We start from the raw sequence: 22,328 nt of genomic DNA, 5'->3' as shown, positions 1-22,328 counted from the left end.
GGGTGGTGAGCTACCTATGTTACAGGATACGATCGATCTTAGTCTAAAGGTGCAAATGCGGCTGCTGTACAGAGATAGGGAGAGAATCTCTCGTGTATTCAATTTGCATAATGGGCTGCCGCTGGAGTTTCTAGAGCACATGGTCCAGTGTGCCAACATCAAATAGAAAATGGCAACACAATCTCAATTATATTTTTAGATCAACGCATCTGCGCTACTCACTGAACGCATCACATTCAGAGAACGCTCACTGGTATGTCTAGAGCAGAGCCTCCGTGTATTAACCTCACTGTGAACGCTCACTTTATCGGGAGCTGAGCTTTACTGTTCTCGCATCACCACAGTTAGCTCTCGCGGATGATTTTATAGCAGAGCCTCCCTGCGTTCACCTCAGATACTCCGAGCTCCCGTGTTTTTAAAGCAAAGATTCCCTGTCTTCACACCTAATAGCTCTCACTCTTGTTTATATAGCATGCGTTCTTCGGTACTCCTCTCACATGCAAAATGAGCTGTCGCCGATTACAGCAAAGCGTCTCTGTACTCGTCTCAGATACAGTGAGCTCTGACTCGTCTTTCTAGAGCAAGTTCTGCAGTACAAACCTCACTCATAGAAAGCTCTAGAACAGAACGTCGTACATAGCTCACGGCACAGAGAGCGGCGTAGCACAGGCCACAGGTGCCTCTGAAGCCCAGGGGCCAACCCTTCACGGCTCCCTACCAATCCCAAGGGTGGGGGGGATTCCAACCGCTGATGTGTACACACTAGTGGTTCTTCTCTACCCATCTAAAACACACTGTATTGGTGTGTCTCGAGTAAAACTTTTTCTGTGCCCACCTCATATCTATTGTTGGAGAGGCTCTAAGTGTTGTGCCTGGAGCAGAGCATTTCTGCTTTTTCCGGACACAGTATGCTCTCTTCAGGATTCGCCACAAACAAGAGTACCAAAGGGGAACACCTGAACTCACCTCATGGTCTCTGGGAGCTCTTACGGGTGTGCTTGTGGTTCAGCTCCTTTGGTACCCGCCTTACATCCGGTACTGGTGAATACCTCAGTGTGTACAATTACTCCTGCAAATGGAGCTACCTGATGAGCAGCAGTGTTTTCTTTATTGAGCCCACCTATGAGAAACACTTCTCTCCCCTCTACACACACACACATCTCACATACACCTTAGGATTTTGGAAGAGGATGTGGAGTAAGGGCCAGTGCTGCAGGCTTTGGAGCTGGGGAACCAGGCTCCAGTCTCGTCGTCGGTTCAACATCCTGTGATTCTGGGGATATCTCTTAATCGCCCCGTGCCCACCCCAAAATGAATGTGTCCTTGTGTAAAATAACTGGCGCTCAGGTAAAGCACTCCAATACCTTCGGGTCCAGTTCCCGCTATGTTAAAACTGCGGGGGGGAACCTTGATCACCCTGATGCACCCCAGCGACTAAACCCTCTCCCCCCCCCCAGCCCCTCTGTCAAGTGGATTAACGACACTTGAGCCCCTCCGCCCCCCCACCCCCAAAGTACCTGGGGGGCTCTCCCCACTGTGCCCAGTCAGGGTCCTGCCGCCCAGGGGCACTGGAACTCAGGGGGGCCGCATCGTTGAAGCTGCGGGGGCCTTTGTACCGTCACTGCCCCTGTCGAGAAAAATTGTGGCTTCCCTGTCTACCTCTAGGAGAAGGGCCACAGTGTTACCGTCGCCGCTTTACTACACACCTCGGACTCTTCACTCTCCGCTCACCCCGTGCTCGTCAACAAGCTTTTAAATATATCACCTCACGGCGAAAAAAGTCGAGCAGATGTGGAGTAATTCTCCCTGGCCGCAGAACTGGTTCTTTTTCAGGCTTCTGGAGTGGGGAGTGACCCTGTTACTTACCGGTAATCTTCATCACCCGGTCGTAGACCTCCTTGTCCGAGTCCTTACTTGTAAGGTGGAATCGCCTCACAAGTAAGGACTAGATCGAGGATGACGAAAATGAGAGTATAATGAGAAGGGGCTGGGAGGGTAGAGAGCGGCTGGCGGCTCTGGTGGGGTCCCGATAGTCAGGGACTAGGCGCAGGAGGAGAAGGGGGGCTTTGAGGGCGCGGAGGGCTTTGACACTTGGGAGAGAAGAAGGAATGAAGGTTTCTGGACTTTGGAGAGGGATGAGTCCAGTACTTTCAGGGGGTGGTGAGAGGGGAGGGCTCCGAGTTTGACGAGGGAAGAGGTAGGGGCGTTGAGGTGATGGGAGGAGGGGCTTTGTGTCTCGGATAGGAGTGGGGACGGAACTTTGAAGAGAATGTGAAAAGGATGGTGGTCTCAGGTTGCACCTCCGCTGGGGGCAGGGCCGGGCTACGAGGCCCAGATATACGCCGACACCCGGAGGGCGGAGGGGACATATAACGGCGGTGCCTTGGCCAAGAGCAGTCGGGTTGAAGTTCCTGCTGGGGCCCGCACTGGATTCTCCTTCTTTTCCCGAGGGGTCGGCTGCATGAAGACTCGATAGCTGCTGGGAAAGATCAGCTCCTCCTCCTCCTCTCCACAAAGGTCCTGCATGTCTAATATTTAGACATGTTCAGCTTTGTGCACTCACGGACTCTGGTGCTATTAGCACTCACCCAGGTCATTTTATTAGCCATTGTCAAGTGTCAAGATGAAGATATCCGTAAGTAGCTTCAGCTGTACTTTTTTTCCTCTGTGGGGGCAGGTGCCCTTGTGATATCTCGCTAGACTTATGAGCGGGATAGCCTGTGGTCGAGGGCCTGGGCTGAGGGCTGTGGGTACCGGAGAATGGGGTAAATGTCGTTGCCAAATGTGAATATGTGAATACATTTTCAAATTTTCAGAAAGGTATGTATAGTGCATGAAATATGAGGGGAAACAGGCAAGCGTGGAGATACAGGGTGGAAAAATTGCAAAGGTGGATGTTCGTTTTGACATTTCTGGGAGTACTTACACCGGGTTAAATGTGGGGTATAAGCGAAGGAAATATGAAAGCTGCGGGCGGTAAATTTGAAAAAGGTAGTTGGGGGCTTACGGTATAGGCTTAAAGACAAGATGAACCAGTGAGTTATTGCTACCCACTGACACCTGCTGTATCCTGCGGGTCACCAGTTGGCTTCCCCTTTAGGGCAGAGTCGGTTGGTACATTTCGCACTATGAAGTGCATAATGACAACACCTGTTACGTACTAAGCTCCACACGACACGACACGTTTGGTATAACGTGGCGATGTGATAAAGCACATTCTTATTATTATTACGAGGACAAAAAGGAAGGTGTTGGATACCAAAGTCAGAAGCGGGCTTCGTGGAGACAAAAGTAGATAAGTTAGCGGGCAAGAGTAACATTTTAAGAAGCCGTTCAAAGTGTAATATAGCTTGAGGAGTGAGTTTGGCAAGCTTTGGAAAATCTGCAATTTTTGAACGATCTGGACAAATCTTCAGCAAGGCAGAGCTAACCCCTACTGTCCTGTTTCTCAGATTCACCCATGCTTAGTGTGTTTCAAGATTCAACTACCACTTCTGTTTTAGTCAACGTTTTAAATGTAAATCTACGCGTGGACTGTCAGCTGCACTCCCTTAGTGCTCACGCGCAGCTCGGCTTCCACTGAAGATGTGTTTTAAGCTTACTTTCTGTTAACGAGCCCCGGGGCTGCTGTTATTGTGAGACACTAACCCCCTGATAAGTGTTAATATATTCCATGGGCAGCTGCTGTTAAAATGGAGAGAGGGAGCCTCAAAGGGACCGACACAGAGATACTTTGCCCAGCACATTCCCAGACTATTTACAACTGCTTTCAGAATTAAAGAGCATTAATGAGCGGTCTGCGGCCAGGAGGAAGCACAGGTGTCACTCCTAGACACAACACAGACACCCACTGGAGAGGGCAGAAGCTGCGAGGTGGAGGCCGAATGCCACACCGGTGAGGCAGGGCCACAGGGATACACTGGGAAGGCAGGGGCTGTGGAACTAAGGCGCTGAGAAGGTAGGGGCATGCAACCCGAGGGACTGGGGAAGGAGAGAGCAAAGGACACCAGAGAATCTGTGGGCTAGATCCCTAGAGAAGATGAGAACTGTGGGGTTGAGTCACTGAAAATGTAGGGGCTAGGTCATTGGAATAGGTAAGGAAAGTGGAACTCCCGAAGCATTGCATATGCAGGGCCTGAACTATCAGTGAAGGGAGGGACTGGGCTCTACAGCACTGGAGAAGCAGATGTCTAATGCAGGCCTATGCACCGCCTATGGCTCCAGAGTCTCACCCATTCAGGTGGCTGCCATTCAATCTAAAACCTTGGATAGCTGTGAGATAGGCAGGTTTAGAGGGCCCCTTGTCCAACTTGTAGAGGGCGGCATCAGTTTGCTTTATGCCACTGTGAAGAAGGTGGTGGCCGGCATTTCAGTTTGTGGAGAGGGTAGAGGCTGGGGTTTAAGGACTCGGGAGAGCGTAGGAGCCTGGTACCTGGGCATTAAGTCAGTACTGAGGTTTTCCGGGGAAGGTAGAGACCGTGGAGGTGGAGCAATGGTTCACCATGGGCACAACAGTTTAGAAAGTAAAGGTTGCTTGCTGGAGAATGTGCTGCAGAGAAGGTAGTCCATGGGTGAAATCAGGCAAATAAAAATGACACCAGCAGAGTAGCTTATGCCCTGGAGAAGACAAACAGTAAACAGAATGTAGAACAAGGCATTACTCACCCAGTTACTGCAGATGCAGGGGTGACGTTAATAAAGAGGTGGGGCTGACGTACCAAAGAAGGTAGCACCTGGGGTGGTGGAGACAGCTGGCATTAGGGAAATGGGTACTGAAGAAGGTATGGACCAAGAGACTGTAGCAATGGAGAGAGCATGGGCTGTGAAGCACTAAACATGGGCATTGGAGAGGCTGAGGGTCTTGTATCCTGAACACTGGAAATGTCATGGCTGTGGGTTCTGAAGAAATAAAGAAGAAAAGGTCTGATGCATCGGGGCATTGGGAGGGCTATAGTCTGAGGTCTGTGGACTGTCCATATGGAATGCGGCAGAACATGGAGGAGCTTTGGCACCGGTAATAGCAGAGGCCGTGGTGGTTAGGCATTTAAGAAGGTAAAGATCAAAGGACTGTGGCATTGGTGAAGTCCTGCAATGTAGTCTGAGGGCTGTGGAGCTGGAATGCTACAGAGAAATGAGTTGTCCCAGCTGGTTACTAGACCTGGGATGGTGGGTGATGGGGCACTGGTGATGGAAGGTACCTTGGCCAGTGGGGCACCGGGGAAGGCAAAAACTGAAGTAGCTTGGGCTAGGAGATAGCATGGCCTGTAGTTTGCTGCCTGTGGGCTGTTGAGCTGGGGTAGGCTAGTGGCAAGGGGAAGTGGTGGCTGAGCAAGGCTACTGGAGGTGTGGAGGGCACCAGAGAAAGAAGCAGGGATTAGCAATCAGAGCCATGAAGGGGCAATTAGGGAGTTTGGAGCTATCCGAGAGGCCAGGGTACTGCCAAAGACATGTGAGAAGTAGGGAAAGAGATGGAGGTCCCAGTGGCAAGCAGCATTCTATGGCAGATTGATGGCCAACAGGTTGTGAGCCAAACAGAAGGAATTTCCAGAGAAAACACCTAAGGATGGCAGGAATGCAAGATTCCTCAGTGTGCTTTAAAATAGTACCCTAAAATTAAGTTGATGCAAACTAAAGTATTTTAAGCTCTCCAGGAGTAGACAGTTACCACCCTCTACATCTCACTTTGTCCTGTGAATGCCAATAGTTTGCAATCTGCAACACTGATGCTTTTCTGCAAGGAACAATGGATAAAACCAGCCTGGGGTTTTTCCAATAGTTCTTGTATGTAGAAGGGTGTTCCCCTTGTGCATTAGAGGAGGGCAACCTTCAGACAAAAAATGTGCTACGACATTTTTCAAACTAAGGTATTTCTTCAAGAGTATTTGGGTGGTAAAAACGTGTTTTTGGCCTGTGCGGGCAGATACCTGTACTTTGTACATTCCTTTTCAGTCTCCCCTTTCCAAAAGGTTGTAAATCAGATTTAAGATGCACTAGGGGAAACTGTTTATCTCTCTTTAATTATGCTATGCTATTTGGATTCCAGTACCAAGAAGTATAAAGATCCCAGAATCATTACATTGTGTTAACCGGTACAACCGAGAGGGTAGAATGTGTTAATGGTGGGTTTTGTTAGACAGAATGAGTTGTGTGGTGAGTGCAGACATGGAGCTTCGAAGACACGCCGCATTTAAAGAGTACTCTGTAAAGACCAGGGAAGCGCTGGATGTGGAAGACTTGTGGGAGTTCGCATGTAGCTAGCTTTTCAATGAACCAACCGAAGTAATTTGTCAAGTAATGTCTTGCTACCCATTAAAGAAATGCAGAGCTTCCAAAACTGTGAAATGGGCTAAACATGTCACCAGAGCTTATAAAATGACATTTTGAGCTGTAATTGATGTAATATGTGTATGGTGAGAGAATTCGAGGTGATGAGCTAGGACTCACAGAGCACCGTTTGTATTGTAAATGGCCACCGAAGCTATACTTTCCCGCTCTCATGTCTTGACGTGAATAAGCTCACCATTGCTCCCCCACTGTGCAGCGTATGAAGAGAGTGCGTTGTGGCCTCCAATGAAAGACGCCCATTCACCACTGTGGACGTCTATTTGCACTGGGAAGATTAGCAGCGATGTTTTCCAGATGGGGCTGACATGCCGTCCGTGTTTGTTTAAACCGGCCCCTGACCGGGAGCTCTGAATTGGGTCCTCTGTCTCCTTGAGAAAAGGCCCATTCATCAGTGGAAGGGTCCGCTGGGCTACCCAAGCCTGGCCTTGTCGAGGGCCGCCTTACCAGGCTCTCCCTACAGGGGCGGCAGGGGGCAACAAGACCCTACAGGAGTAGGACTGGGGGTCATACATTCATAAGCCCCCTGCAGAATATGCCCACAAGCCCCGTAGTGGAAGTACGCACCTAATGAGTCATCCTCCAGGTGTAGCGCGTCTCTTCATGGGCAGCAGTGGCATATTCAGGTACCCCTTTCAAGGGAAGAACCGGAGTACACACATGCAGCACCGAATAATAATATGCATGCCCGCTTGCAGGTGTGCCTACAAGGCTCCTAGTGGGAAACATACAAGCATCGACGCCCTGCAGCGGCAGCAGTTGCTCACAGACGTGCACGTTTTCCTGCAGAGGTAGCGGTGGATCAGGACACAGGGGCAGCAGTGGGGCACAGAGGTAAAGGGTTTCCTTGTAGCTGCAGAGCCCGCTATGGGGTACAGGTGCAAAAACAGTGCCCAGGGCGGAACCTAGGAGGACATACATTAAGTTTCACGGTGTTCCCCCAGGAAGGCACAGAGCACCATACCGTGAACGCAAATGGAATGGAAGAAGATGTGGCATAAGGACTGGAGCTTCCGACGTTGCAGCTGGGAAACCAGATTCGAATCTGGCCTCGGCTCAACGTCTTGTGATTCTCAGCACATCATTTTATCCGCCTTTACTTAGCAAATGTGTAAAGTACTCGAGTTCTCTTGTCAAGCGTTCTTATGTCACTGGGCCTGGTTCTTACTATACAAAACTACAAATAAAACAGTAGTTGGATTCAAACCCAGACCCAGCAAGACCAGTCATGGGATTCTGAAACCAAGGATGAGCATGAAGGAGAGTCGCAGGCCTTAGCACCATATAATTTACGTACAAGTACAGTAGCGTGGAACAGGGAACCCCACACTTTAACTAATGGTATCTACCTGTGGAGGAGCAGCAGGTCATAAAAATCTAGACTTTGTCTGCAGGGCCAGTGGAGGAACACATCACTCCGAATTTTACTGCAAGGGCCACAGGCAGCTATAAAGCTTCAGGTTCTGCGGCCAGTGTCAGTAGTTGGAGTTAGACCTGCAGGCTCTCCTTAAAGGGACAGTAGCAGGTTCTAAAACTCTGTAGGGACAGCAGATGCAGGCTCAGCCTGCAGAAGCAGTAAATGGCCACTCAGCTGTGTTTTGCTAATTACCAGTGCAGCAGATAGCCACAGACCTTTAGAACAACCCCATTGCTGGATAGTGGTGGAGGACAGAGATCCACAATTTGGTGGGAGTGGCAGAGCTCAGCCTTCTAGGCCCTATCAGACGGGGACAGCATGAAGAACAGAGCTCAGCTCCACTGTGCACTCTGCCACTGCAACTAGAGTGTCAATGCCCCCAGAATGCAAATTTCATAACGTTCTGAGAGTAAGTAAATAAGAGAATGCAGAAATGGTAATCTAGATCCCAAAATGTCTATACACGTCCATTTACCCAACACACCCCCTAAAGTAGAAAGAAATGTAAGCATATTACCATTAAAAAAAAATACCATTAAGAATGCACTTGCTGCAATGTTGCAAACTTTGTATATGCCCGTGTAACACAGCCAACCCCTCAACCACTCAAGTCTTTATCAAACTTGCATCAAGTTCCAGAAAACCATAGTAAACATGGCTGTAAAATTAATTCTGCTCCAGAAGTTGAAGCTGCTTGGCTGTCCATGCTCTACTACCCCTAGAATGCACATGCACTATCCATATGTGTGCATATTGACTACGGCAAAAGACCCTGATTGGTTCCTGCTATCTGACAGCCGTAACTGTAGACACAGAGCTCCATGTGAGGATTTCCGGTAAATATTGCTTGGCCAGACAACCAAAACACGGAGGGCGATCCCTTTTAATTCTGGCCCCTCACATACTGCATGACCTTGAGTCGGCCTTATCAGGACATCTGAAGTAATGCAAATTTAGGAAAGACCTTTAAATCTACCTTTTTGAATACACTTTCTGTACACTATTGCTTTCTCTGAATCAGCATTACACCATCTCAGGGACCAGCTTTTAAATTCCTTCAACTTCTCTTAAGACGAAACTTTCAGATATCCCAGGTACTCCAGGGTTCTCACTGTGTTACCTGCCTGGACCTTCATTTAAAACTGCATTCTACTGACCTGGTCTCTTCTATAAGGTTTCTCATATTGATTCCATCTAAATCACTTTAATTCCATCAAGCCCCTACAGTTGTCCCAAGGTGATACGGAGGAACAGCCAAACCTTTAATTCTACCGAGTATTTCCTCAGTGAATGGAACCCTTGGTGGCCGGTTTTGAAATGCCAGGGCCGCTGCTGGTGCCTCTGTCACTTTTCCCAGCTCCAGGTAATAATTGCGGCAATCATAGGAAGGCATAAAATGTGAGAGAAAGAGAGGGGTGGGTGGGCATGGTAAAGAGAAAGCATTCAGAGAGGAAGAAAGACAAGGACAGAGTTGTAATAGCCGGAATGGCAGAGAATGTGCAAGGAGAAGAAGTGAACGGGGCTGGTTTGAGCATTTGTGCCTGGGACACTTTTGGTTGCCCATTAGGACCTGACGATGTGCTAGTGACATATGAAATGCATGGAATGCTTTAAATTAACACGTGGGGCCAAAGAGTTTATTTTTGTACTTGTTCGACATATTATTCTCTCAAATGTTTAGGAAATTTACACTTAATCCTTTTTTATGATTGCAGCACAGAGCCAGGAATATAAGTAATGTCCGGCACAGAAAGTGTTAGAATGTGCTCAATATGTTGATGGACCACGTGTACAGTATTATGACTACTCATTAATTTCCAGTTCATTTGGAGTAGGTTTATAAGAAGGAGTTCAATAGTTACAGGAGGTATGGAAAATTAGGAATCAGGAAGCACACTGTTCTTTTGGGAAAGAGATTTTGCACGATAACCACTACTCTCAAAGGGGAGTAAGACAGAAAAGGTCACATATTAGGCTCTGACACCTGACTACTGCAGCACCAACCCTCCAGTGACACCAACCTGCCTTGGAATCTCAAGGCTTCACCAGAGTCCTTTTAATCTCGGAGCTTGTACGAGAGTGTGATTATCTTGGGTTATGAAATCCATACAAAAGGCGTATTGTGTACCTTCAGTGTTCAGGCACAGTAATATTCTTTAGCTGATGAATCCATGTCAGTCTGCTTCTTGACTTTTAGAATCCTTTGTGATCTCGTAATGTATTTGCATTGTTTAACTTGATGTCAGCCAATCTACACCACCCCTTTTATTGTATCAAGCTATTACATGAAAGCTCAGGATAAGTGAAACGTCTCATTGGTTACATGAAGTCATACAGTAAACCTATTTTTGTTGGTTACATGTCTGCATGCTTGCACAGAACGTTCAGCACTGTTCTAGAACTTGCAGGATGTGTGCTAAGTCGATGACGTATTTTTTCTTTCATTCTACATCTGTCTGGCCCATCCCCAGTGGACGCTGTGAGTTGCGTTCAAGATGGGCAGCGCTATAGTGATAAGGATGTGTGGAAGCCTGAGCCCTGCCAGATCTGTGTGTGTGACACAGGCACCATTCTCTGCGACGACATCATCTGCGAGGAGGCCAAAGACTGCCCTAATGCCGAGATCCCCTTCGGAGAGTGCTGTCCCATCTGCCCCACCGAGCCGTCCTCCACCACCAGTGGTCGTAATTTATTTATTACTGTTCCATAAATAAATTACCAGAATGTGCCAATGTCAGGATGTGCCAAATATCTCCCAGAGATTGCACATTCATGTGATGCTGCTGAGAGTGGAAGGTTGCACTGCTTCACTCAGTTCTGTCTCCTCCACAAACGTCCACGTGGACACCTTGCTATGTTCACTAGTCATGGAGATTAGAATGAATAGTAGACTGGTCTCGGTCCAAATATAGAGGGGTCTAGAGGCCAATTAGGAGATTTGTAAACGGATAATGATCTGTTAGAGACCAATGCAGCCGAGGGGGATTCAGTCACATGCCAAGCCTGGCATGTTGCTGACTCTACTCAGGTCTAATAGGCAGTTCAAATTGTCTTCCCTGTTTTTGTTTTGGAATCGGTGATCAAGTTTCCGATAGTGCATTACATCCCTGAGGAGACTTCTGCAGGTGAAGACAGCCTCCCAGACTTGCATTACCAGAGCCTAAAAGTACACCTCACAATGGACTTCCTTGTATATGAGCTCTATTTAATACACTTTTCTTGCACCCCTTTGTGCACCCTAACGCCACCATGTATGTTCAGTATTTAAAATCCGGCACATCATGGCGATAGCTAGGGGACTAGCATCACATTTTTTGATGCTAGTACGGTGCTTTGCGCTAATCCTGCAAAGCACCCTGAGGCCCATTATAAGCAATGGAAGCCTCCTTTTAATGCCTGCTATGAGCAGGCGTTAAAAGTGCTGAACAAAATGGTGCAAGAAAATCTCTTACATTTACTTGCAACATTTATTTGGCACCACTAACGGGGGATCGCCCCCTTTGCATACATTATGCCTAACGCAGGCATACTGTAGCACAAAGGGCTACAAAGTGGCACAATGCATGCAGTGCGCCACTGTAAATATGGTGAGGCATTTTTGGCCTTCTAACACCACATTAACATAAAAAATGATTCTAAAGTGGTGTTGGAATGGGGCTGGGGGCTCTTAAATATGCCCCTTTATTTACACACCAGCACTTCTTAGATGACCACCCACACCGACTGCTGCCGCTTAATAGGTCCGTTATCTCTTTCACACTGTTAATGCATATGTCCTGCTATCTCTTCCCTGTCAGCAGCACTTTTGTGGTATATATGGACCACCTGCAAAGACCACCTCGCTTCACTCACCACTCTCCATCACTCTCTCATATCACGCCCACTGCGCCTCCTCTCCAGAGAAATCATGCAGAGTCTAGTTTTACAGCATGCTCTCTTTTGTTAGGTAACAGTATATAAAAGGCCTCACGCGACTCACGGCTTTCTCTATATACATTAAAAAAACCTAAAAATAGTGCCACCACTACTTTTCCACCCAGTCTGATTCCACCAGTGCAAAATACTCTATGGAGATGTACACTGATGAGTGCACTTCCACACACACGGACCTCCAGCTATGATGTTATTCACCCTTTCTTCTATAAACGAAGCAAACATTTAGGGAGCACAGCTGTGTGGACCTTTATCTAAGAGACAGAACTGCCGTGAAGCAGACCGTGGTCTTTTTAACTCTTCACTTACTAGGGCTGCAAGATACCAGCTATTGTATGCTTCACTCAATATATGTCTACAAACTATAATAACCCGTGTAAGTGAAGGGTTAATTTACAGCTATTAACTGTAATCTGCATTTTGTATTTATAGTTGGGATAAATGCTGCTATTAATTCAATGCATTGTTATGCTTCTTGCAATCTTCTGAAACAGTTAGGCACATATTTATACTTTTGTTAGCGCCGCATTTGCATCTTTTTTTGACGCAAAAGCGACGCAAACTTGCAAAATACAATTGTATTTTGTAAGTTTGTGCCGTTTTTGCGTCAAAAAGCAGCGCAAATGCGGCGCTAAAAAAAGTATAAAAATGGGCCATGGTATCTAACATAAGCTTTTCAACTTGCATAATTTACAACTTGGGCTGCTAAATTAATACTCTTTTGTGGCTGAGCTGACATCTTTTACATAATAGCTTCTCACTTGACCCTTTGCGGCTCAGTGCTCTGATTTCACTCATTGTGCATGGATGTCTGACTCCTCTCACAACATACACCATAAGCCACATGCAGATTTAAAGACAACTCCACCCTACCAGACCTGCCACTGTACTACCCAGATGCGATTGGTGGAGAACTTTACAACTCGCCGTTGAATAGTCATCATTTGACTCTTTATTCCTTGTGCCCTGGGGTGCTGTGTATACCTGTGGACGAATCAAAGTGTTAGAATATGTTGAGTGTACATAGGCTCATAGACAGCTTCTGACCATCTCTTCTCTTCTTCAACAGGGCAAGCAGGACCCAAGGTAAATTCTTTTGAAACTCAGCTACCATTTGATCATACTTCTTTGGAGAAATGGCGATAGGACTGTTGGGCATGTAGTCACTGTGTTCACTAGGCTTATAAGATGCAGAAAGAAAATGTAAGGAATTCCCTCGATCTTTTCCAGGTGGGTGAGCAGGAGGAGGCAAAGACAACAGCTGCACGTCTTTCAGGAGAGGGTATAGCTAGCTACTGTGAGAAAATGTGCTGTTTGTGGCCGAATTTCTAATGACGAGGACACTAACGGGACTACTGACTGAAGATGTTCCACGCATTGGCAACGTCAATATGTCCGGGCTTTAATATTTGGCCATAAAGCAAAAAACATTCAAGGGTGGTGGGTTGTGTGCACACGTGCAGGCATTGCAGCAATCTTGTAATGCTTTTTGTTATGAAGTATAACATAATACATTACAACATTCTAAGATGGCCACCCATATAGGAGCACTCATGCTAAGAAATTATGTGCAGGACAAAAGCACATCAAGACAGGCAAACGGCCCAGTAGCAGTGTCCGGGGAGCTGTAGGGCCCTCACAAAATAAAAACAAAACATTGTTAAAAAACAGTAAATAAAAATCAGCATTGGCCCACGAGCCCTGGCACTGCATTACATTGCCAGAAGTGTGCTGATCTATTGCCCCACACTGTATGCTGTGATGGGAGAAGCATAGTGTGTTTGAAAATTTAACAGAACAAGAGATGAAGACCACTAACCTAAAGTCCAAATATGCATGTATATTACAAGTGATTATTTTGTTTGAAGAACCTATAGTCTGGTGAGACAACTAAAAGTCTTTCAAGGGCCAGACCTAACGATGTACTCTAAGTCAGAGAGCATAAAAGGTCAAAGAGAAAGTTAAAGATAAGTGTAGGAGAGGGCTACCACTACTTCAAGTCAAAGAGTATAAAGATGAAGTCAGTGGAGCAACACCACTCCTCCATGTCAGGGAAGAACATTAAAGTTGAGGATAGGAAAGGAAAGGGCTGCCTGTGCTCCAGGTCAAGGAGGAAGTAAACAGTGAAGGTATGAGAGGACAATCTGTAAGATCAGGGAAGAAGGTGAAGCAGAGGTCAGGAGAGGACTCCGTGTTCTCCTGGAGCGAATGTATTACAGATCAGCTAGAAAGGTAATCTATTCCATATCATTAAGGGAAAAGTGAGGCCAGAAAAGGACTGCCTGTACTCCAGGTGAGAGAGAAATCTAATGGCAAATACTAGTCAGCTGGGTGAAAGCGAGATAAGTGCAGTACTTCCAAAACGACACATCAGGAAAAAAGGTAAAGGTGAGGTCAGTAAAGTATTGTCTGTACTTCAGGTCAGGCGGGAAGGTAATAGCAAGGGGAAGGGAAAACTGTTTGCATCCCTGGTCAGAAATTAACGAAGAGGCAAAGGCAAGTGAGGGCTCTCAGTTACGAGGGCCTTTGTCCTAGAAGCTGTTTAAATTTCTTAGAGCAGAATAATTTAGGACGTGTTTATTGACTAGAAAAGGCAACAGGGCCCATATCGGTGAGTGGCATGCCTGGCCACCCTTCTCCCTTTATATATGAAGTGTACCAACCTGGCAAGTACCTGAGACAGAAACCTTATGAGGACTCACCTGGGAGAAGCACACACGAGTTAATTGTGTCCTGAGTGGGATTCTCTCTCTCTGGAACTGGTATCTGCTTAGTAACTGGAATTGGCTGAACTTCAAATTAAAGTGTAAAAGTTGGCATGTGTCCAACTAGACTAAAACAGTAAAGCCAGAGATCAAGTAGACCTCCAGTTTCCGCAGTAGATGAGGAAATAAGCTGCCTAATGTGAGGTACCTGTCCATCAATAATTTTTAAAGACTGCAGTCTAAAGGTGCTATGTGCCTTTGGCAGGCATTTCTAGTAGGCTTTGTCTCGGAGAAGCACAGCAAGATTGTGCAATGTGGGAGGGGGGACACACCTGTACTGGTTACATACTGTTTAATAGAAATAAACTATTCTTTTAAACATAACAGCACTTACTGACATGTAACCTATTACAAAAATAAAGGAGACATAGGAGAAAGGGAGGGTAGACCGGGTGAAAGTGAGAGGGGTAAAAAAAGACAGATAGAGGGGTGGAGAATGTACACAGAGAGCGTATGTAATGGACAAATGCTCGTGGTGCTCTCATCTCTGGTTTGATTGGCATTGTTAAGAAGTACGTTCATTTGACAGCAAACATATTCTCCAGTAAAATTAACTGGCACATCTTCTAAATAGCTTCATGGCATTACACTATAATTTTACTATCTTATTATTATGATGCTCCATTAACAAATTAATAAAACATTTTTTTTTTACTCTTACCTTTTAGGGACAAAAAGGTGAACCCGGTGATATTAAGGATGTAAGTTTGGCTTTCTCTGTATGGATGCAGGATTTCATGAAATTCTGATATGTATTATGGTGAAAAGAGTAACCCCACTATTGACCACTGTCGTTATAAGAGTGAAAAAGTCACATAACAAGTTACAGCCTGGCATTAACAAATTAGTTTGTGAGATTCAGTCACTTAGCATAGAATAAGCATAGAAAAAACTGACTACATTGCACGATGAAAGCTCTGGCAGACAAGCAGACGATTATGTGTCATGATTTATTATGGGCATATATCAATTATACAGGTCGATTCATAGAGTAATTACATCCAGGAAATAAGCTACAAGACTTAGTCTGCATTGCCATCAGAACATTTAGTCTAGCTGCTAGCATTAAGGACATTTTTAAATGGTCATGTTAATTGTTCAATGAAATTAACTTTCTCTTCACAACATTAATCCGAGTTTTTATTTTGTATTTACCGCGATAAAGGCCGTAGGACCAAGTGGACCCCCAGGCCCACAGGTAAATATTCAAATTTAAGACGTTATTCTTCTTAACATTTCGATTATGGAAAGACAATGATTTTGAAAAAGACTGTATCCCCAAAACGGTAGCCTGTGGTAACTAGCATGGCCATCACACTAGTCAGCAAGCTAACTGTTGCTGTTCCTCTATTTAAGGGACCATCTGGTGAACAAGGTGCAAGAGGCGACAGAGGTGAAAAGGGTGAAAAAGTGAGTATTTTTACTCTTAAAACAAACATCTGAATTGCGTTTGAATCTAACTAGCCTGAAAATGGTGCTCCTTGCTGTGACTTACATTCATTTGCAGGTTATTTGTTGTACATATATATTGTTTCAATCTTGTCTGTTGTACACAGGGTGCACTTGGACCACGTGGAAGAGATGGCGAACCTGGTACGCCCGGCAACCCAGGGTCTCCTGGACCACCTGGCCCTCCTGGCCCACCCGGACTTGGCGGAGTATGTGCTGTGCACTTTTTACTATCGTTTTTTAAGCCTTCATTGGTAGAATTGAACTCAAAATCTCACTGCTACTGTTTTTAAAATATACAGGGCAAGCCCTTATGACACATACGAGCCACTTAAACAAGCAATCAGAGGTCAATGTTCTTAATAGGGAAACTGAGAGGATGCGGTGGTGAAACGAGGAGCACACAGGGGAAAGTGGTAGGGTGAGAGGGAGGAAAGAGAGAGCCTGGCAGTAGAAGAAATGTCGAGCAAGACACATGGGAGGGATCCAACAGCAGCCAACAGAAAATCCTATGATTGAAAATTAGTCACTAGTGCAGTTCAAGGCAAACATTGCATTGGAAATAATACGTAACACCATAACAGACAATAGCATCAGGTGAGAGACAATCTTCCTCTGGACTCAGCCAAGATGCAATAAGCAGAAAAAAGCTAGTGGTCGAAGGGGACAGGCACAAAGCCCACCCTAAACCTATTGCAAGTAACAACTGTTTGACAATGGTGCTACCAACTCAGACCAAGTACATAAAACAATGTATTCAAAGAGTGCTTTGCAGAAAAGATAATAATCTAGAGCAGGCAAGAACCAAGCAGAGCATAAAATTTAAACTTAGAATTTTCAAAAAACCTAATTTTATCTAACCATGCCTTTCATGGTCCTGCTCCAAAATTCAAGATGTATTTACCAGTCTTTTAAAGGTCAGGCATTTACTGAACACCTTCATATTTCAAAACATATATGAAAAAATATATGAACGTTGTTGCATCACATATTCAAATTTATTGTACAGCTTACTTTAGCATGTTTTAGTTTGTGTTGCTGGACTGTAATCACCAGACGTATGAACACATTCTCTAGGTACAAACCGTCCAATTTGGTAAATCGTAGGATATGCAACAAAAAATTGTGTTTTTCAAATATGCTAAACCCATTTAGCAATTCGGTAACACGTTACTGAATCTCTAAATTGGTTTAGAAAAGCCTTTGAAATTGCTATTTGGAAAGGGCGTGTTTAGAAAGTCCCTTCCAAGTATCGATTCCTTATGGTATGTATTAACATTTTGCAAGCAAAATCTGATCTCAAGACATTCATATTTTCTAGACTACTGAACGGTAGTGGTAACCCATTCACAAATGTCTGTTTTCTTAAACATCCCGTTCTCCTTTAGAGAAGACAGGCTGCATTAAAAAAAAGATGATTGCTTTATTTAAAAACAATTACAGATATGGTATTCTACTGATCCCAGCAAACCTCCATCTCTCTTATGGCAGCGAATTGTAATGGGTCACAATTTGTGCCCTACCCCGTTAATGTTCATGAGATAGGATGAACAGTGATCCACTGCAATTCAGTATTTTGTGAAATTCCTATTAGTACATAGGTCGGTTCGCAAAATAGCATAGGATTTGCAAAAATTTGGCAAATTGCAACCATCTTTTGTGAAACCTCTCTTAGTACGTATGGCTCTAAGGCCCTCATTCCGACCCTGGCGGTCCAAGACCGCCAGGGCCACGGGCAACGCAAGCACCGCCAACAGGCTGGCGGTGCTTCATTGCCCATTCTGACCGCGGCGGTAAAGCCGCGGTCAGAAAAGGGGATCCGGCGGTTTCCCGCCGGACTTCCCCTGGCTGGGCTGAACCTCCATGGCGGTGCTGCAAGCAGCGCCACCATGGGCATTCCGACCCCCTTCCCGCCAGCCTGTTTCTGGCGGTTTTTACCACCAGGAACAGGATGGCGGGAACGGGTGTCGTGGGGCCACTGGGGGCCCCTGCAATGTCCATGGCTATGGCATGGGCATTGCAGGGGCCCCCTATCAATGGGGGCCCCAGCATGATTTTCACTGTCTGCGTAGCAGACAGTGAAAATCGCGACGGGTGCTACTGCACCCGTCGCACACCTGCAACACCGCCGGCTCCATTCGGAGCCAGTTTCTATGTTGCAGGCTGCCTCTAAGTTCCTAAAAGTGTAAAATAGTGTTAAGGGGCATGCAGTGAAGTTCCTAACCTTTGAACCGCTCTGCCACCTATGTGTACCACACATTTGGGAAAATCAAAGATGAAATGAACAAGGATTCCCTGAAAAAGTGAGAACAGACAAAACTGGGCTTGTGTCATCAGTACAGTTTATTTCTAGAACGGTCTGAGTATGCAGTACACTTGTTCTCCACTGAGACAGCGTTCCTTAAGGCAGATTCAACTGCTGAAATAATCTTTCTTCCACAGCAGTCCTCATGGATTTCAAGTCTAAAAGCCTTATGAGCACTCAATTCTATATGGGATGTACGCACAGTCCTTTGCTGAAAATTGATTTGTAAAATGATAATTGCCTTAAAAAGAACCATGTTGGATTTTGATTTTACCTCCACTTGCTTTCGTTCCTAGGAGGGGAACAACACTTTAGGGACCTCATTTACAAGGCCCATGGCGCAGCAAGTGCCTTGCTGCCCCACCCTGCACCACTGGGAAAGAGCAGGAATGCGGCGTATCTACAAGATATGGTGCATTTATGTCCTCTTCCCCTGTGCTGACGCACAAGTTGCTGCCTTGCGCCAATGTAGGCACCCTTGCACCATGGTGCAAGGGTGCCTGCGTTGCAGGGATGATTGTTTGTTCCTTCCTGTACAAAAACAATCACAAGAGGTGTTTTCCTCTTTCTACTTAGCACACATAAAAAGAGGGAGAAATAAAGATATTCCTCCCTTTTGCATCACTCTTACGTCACCCCTGAGGTGGCGTAGGAATCTGATGCACTCCCAGACTTGTAAATCTGGGAATGCGTCATATTCCTTCAGGTTCCATGGGAATTGAGTGGGAACAACCAGAGCAACACACATGGACCGCCCCTTTCATCCGGTGTTAAACGTGAAAGGGGTCCATATTTACAAGGCTACGAAAAGTAATGCAAGATGGCTTTCTGTTGCCTTGTAAATATGCTCTGGCACACTGTGCCCCTAGAGCATCAAAAACAATGATCCTCCAGTGATGCAGTTTGGCTCTAGAACCTCGTAAATGAGGCCCTAGGTGTAGACAAATAACAGCATGTGTTCATTACCATACTTCATATTTCACCACCTTACACTTTACATCTGCTTTTGAGCACACATTAAGAAATTAGATAGATTGAGAATAGGAGACAAAAAGTTAAAGTTAGCATGATCTGCACAATAAAACACAGCATTACGACCGCTAAAGCTCGGAAGAGTTTCAGCGGTAAATAGGAGTGTTCCCATGGGATGTATCTTCTATTTTTTGACAACTGCTTTACTTTGTTTATAGAACTTTGCTGCTCAGATGACAGGAGGATTCGATGAAAAGGCTGGTGGTGCTCAGATGGGCGTGATGCAAGGACCAATGGTGAGAAGATCTTCTGTCATTTGTAATCAGCCCCTTCAAAGAATCAGAACCTCTATGTTGCTGCTGTTAAAGCTGAAGCAGAAATTCTTGGCTTAAAGGTCACTGGAGAAGCCAACGTGCACAGCTTCGTGTTGTATCTGAGAGTGCTTATGTAACATAGCGGTGGACCCAAGGGAATGCTGAGATAATTGCTCTCGCCAATCTTCAAGTGCAGATGTCAAATACTTAACATGTTATAACACGGTAGCAAAAATGCCACATGCAAGTAATTAGAGGGTGGTTACTGCTTCTCCAGAACTCACTTTGCACTCTTTAATTTAGACAGCTGTTACTGTTCTTCTAAATTCCAAATGGTTACCAGAAGCAAATATCCATAATAGAGCATTTTTGGCGAGACGTGAATGAAATTCCAGCATGGTTCACATGGCGGCCTCCCATAACCACATACTGGAAGTGTATTTAAATAAAAATACTTGTGTTGTGGTATGTTAAGCTAGGCTTGAGGTCATTGCTTCAGTTACACATGGAAGTTATCACAAGCATGCGTCTTTTTTCTTTTCTTCTTGCACTATAGGTTTCAGATTTAGTGAACAGACAATGTTAGGGTACAGACACCGTCTTACTGATCATCCTTTTCTTTGTCATTATAGGGCCCAATGGGACCAAGAGGACCTCCTGGCCCCTCAGGATCGCCGGTGAGTATAATTTTACAGCACTATACAGTGTGTAATTGAGTGTACTCGACAGGCATGTAAAATAAACCAAAACAGATTGATTCAAGAATCCTCAAAGTGTTTGGAAGACTCATCATTAGCCTGTGAGGCGGTACTTGATGTGCACTATACAAATTACTATTTCACAAAATAGAATACATACTTGCATAATACAAAGGAATTGGAAGTCAGAGAAGAAAGCATCCCATTCTTGCATGCATGTACTTGAAGTTTCGATGTTTCCGGAAAGTAGACGCTATGTTCAAATAATATGGAGCACGTTTATGTCTGCAATGCCATTGCCGTTCTTTGAGGTGTAACCTAGACTGGTGTTCATTGTCTACTACAGCTGCATTATCTGAATCTCATCTGCTGATAATATTCACTTAGCAAAGGGCAAGGCCTTAACTAGAGGCACCATCGTGGCGAACAGCAGCGAAAACACTTCTTGCCCTCGGTCCTTTGTGGGGCTTTCCTGTTGGTTCCAGAGCATAAGCAAAGTAAGCAGACAGAACTCTCCTAAGTTGGAACGATTGGAGTTTATGGCATAGAAATCAGACCCTCTGGCTCAATGGTGAGGATCTATGCCCGTTTTTGCTACTATGGAGCAACTGTTGTCCTCGTGGGAGGACGTAGGCATTCTGAAGCTTTATGGCCATTATGTAAGGCAAAATGAGAGAATAAAAGAAATTCAAGTCTTGCTAAGAAAGCTAAACTGGGAAATTGTGCTGCATAGAGAACATTACCTTACAGAGACCATACGCTCTGCGTTCATGTCTCTTTTGCTAGTACCCACTATGAGGGATGGAAACACCTAGACAAATTTCACAGGGTTGTTGTTTAGTATGACATATCATGAAATGTCTTTTGTACATCACATTGCTGGGTTAATGGGTTTTCTATGATTTCATTCGCTGCAAGGCCTAGTTTGAGATTAAGTACTTTTTACTCTCATAGGTGAGTCTGGTAGAGTAGACCAAAAAGTTTCATATGAGCACCCTGTGTGTGCCATCTGTTCCAGGAGAGACCAATGGGTTTTCCAAGTGAGCAAATTCTAATTGCCATGGCAGTTTCCCAAGTGAGCAAATTCTAATTGACTAGGCAGTTTCCCAAGTGAGCAAATTCTAATTGACTAGGCAGTTTTCCACAATTCTTCATTGGGCAATCAAGAATGAGATTTTACCCTAGAAAATCAATTTATTTTTGTGCACAATAGAAGGATGAACTTCATGTCAGGCCTTTTCGATTCCTAGAGGAATCTTAGGGGAAGCCTTAAAGCGCTTTGAGGTAGGACCAACCAACATGTGAAGATACCTGAGCAAAAATGGACAGATAACAGTAATATTCTAACCAAACCTTGCAGCATTTGCAGCATGGAACACCGTTGAAACTACAGCACCATCACTACAAACACATTCACCACAAAAACGAGGCTACTAGAGGACAGAGACTGTGCATAAACTACAAGGCATGGCTCTATCTTTCAAGTTTTGCAATTGAGACAAACGTCACAAAGGTCTACTTCTCCGTTTTATTTTAGGGTCCTCAAGGTTTCCAAGGCAACCCCGGCGAACCTGGTGAACCTGGTGCTGCTGTGAGTATTATATCTTTACTATTAATATTATTTTCTCGAGACTGACGATCTTACCGTCACAGTGCCTCGCATCTCATTCTCACATGAAAATGCGGATGATACAAAAGAACCTTCAATTTGTGACATAATTTCTTTAAAATGACACAGCCATCACAGGTATTTCACAGTAATACTTATTAAGGCTACGCTATGAGGGCATATTCTTCCCTAATAAATTACTAACACACAGAAGATTGCAATCTCTTTTGCACCGATCACATCGACACGGAATCGTTTGAACCCTTAGTACTAAACTAGGGGCAAAAAGCTCCTTTGTTGGTGAGGTCCCTTTTCAAAATCCTCACCTCACAGAAATGTCATCTGTTCCGTCTGAAGGAACAGACTTTCGCTCGCGTTGAACAAGGCCCTTGTTACGTGGATGGTAAATCACATACTTTGACACTTAGGGTAAACGCCAGTCCACCAGCTGTACACACACACCGGCCCCCCAAAGACTGCAGCTCTATCAACATGGCTGTGTTTATTAGCAGTGGGGATGCTGA

General features: G+C 45.3%; 1 protein-coding gene across 2 annotated transcripts in view; it reads left to right on the top strand.

Annotated features, from left to right (window-relative positions):
* The first annotated feature begins 2,392 nt into the window (after positions 1–2,392).
* Positions 2,393–22,328, top strand: part of COL2A1 (collagen type II alpha 1 chain) — a 110,740-nt gene continuing 90,804 nt past the window's right edge. Inside the window, exons 1-10 of one of the 2 annotated variants that reach the window (XM_069231047.1) lie at positions 2,393–2,635; positions 10,231–10,440; positions 12,762–12,778; positions 15,126–15,158; positions 15,623–15,655; positions 15,814–15,867; positions 16,014–16,115; positions 19,402–19,479; positions 20,130–20,174; positions 21,733–21,786. In XM_069231047.1, coding sequence (XP_069087148.1) covers positions 2,542–2,635; positions 10,231–10,440; positions 12,762–12,778; positions 15,126–15,158; positions 15,623–15,655; positions 15,814–15,867; positions 16,014–16,115; positions 19,402–19,479; positions 20,130–20,174; positions 21,733–21,786 — 720 coding nt within the window. In that variant the 5' untranslated portion in view covers positions 2,393–2,541. The remainder of the gene's footprint in view (positions 2,636–10,230; positions 10,441–12,761; positions 12,779–15,125; positions 15,159–15,622; positions 15,656–15,813; positions 15,868–16,013; positions 16,116–19,401; positions 19,480–20,129; positions 20,175–21,732; positions 21,787–22,328) is intronic. The other variant, XM_069231048.1, reaches the window with a different exon arrangement.

The sequence above is a fragment of the Pleurodeles waltl genome, chromosome 4_2 (genome assembly GCF_031143425.1).
Source record: "Pleurodeles waltl isolate 20211129_DDA chromosome 4_2, aPleWal1.hap1.20221129, whole genome shotgun sequence".
NCBI classification, from domain to species: domain Eukaryota; kingdom Metazoa; phylum Chordata; class Amphibia; order Caudata; family Salamandridae; genus Pleurodeles; species Pleurodeles waltl.
Note: the sequence above shows the minus strand (reverse complement) of the source record. Positions and strands in the feature narration are given on the sequence as shown.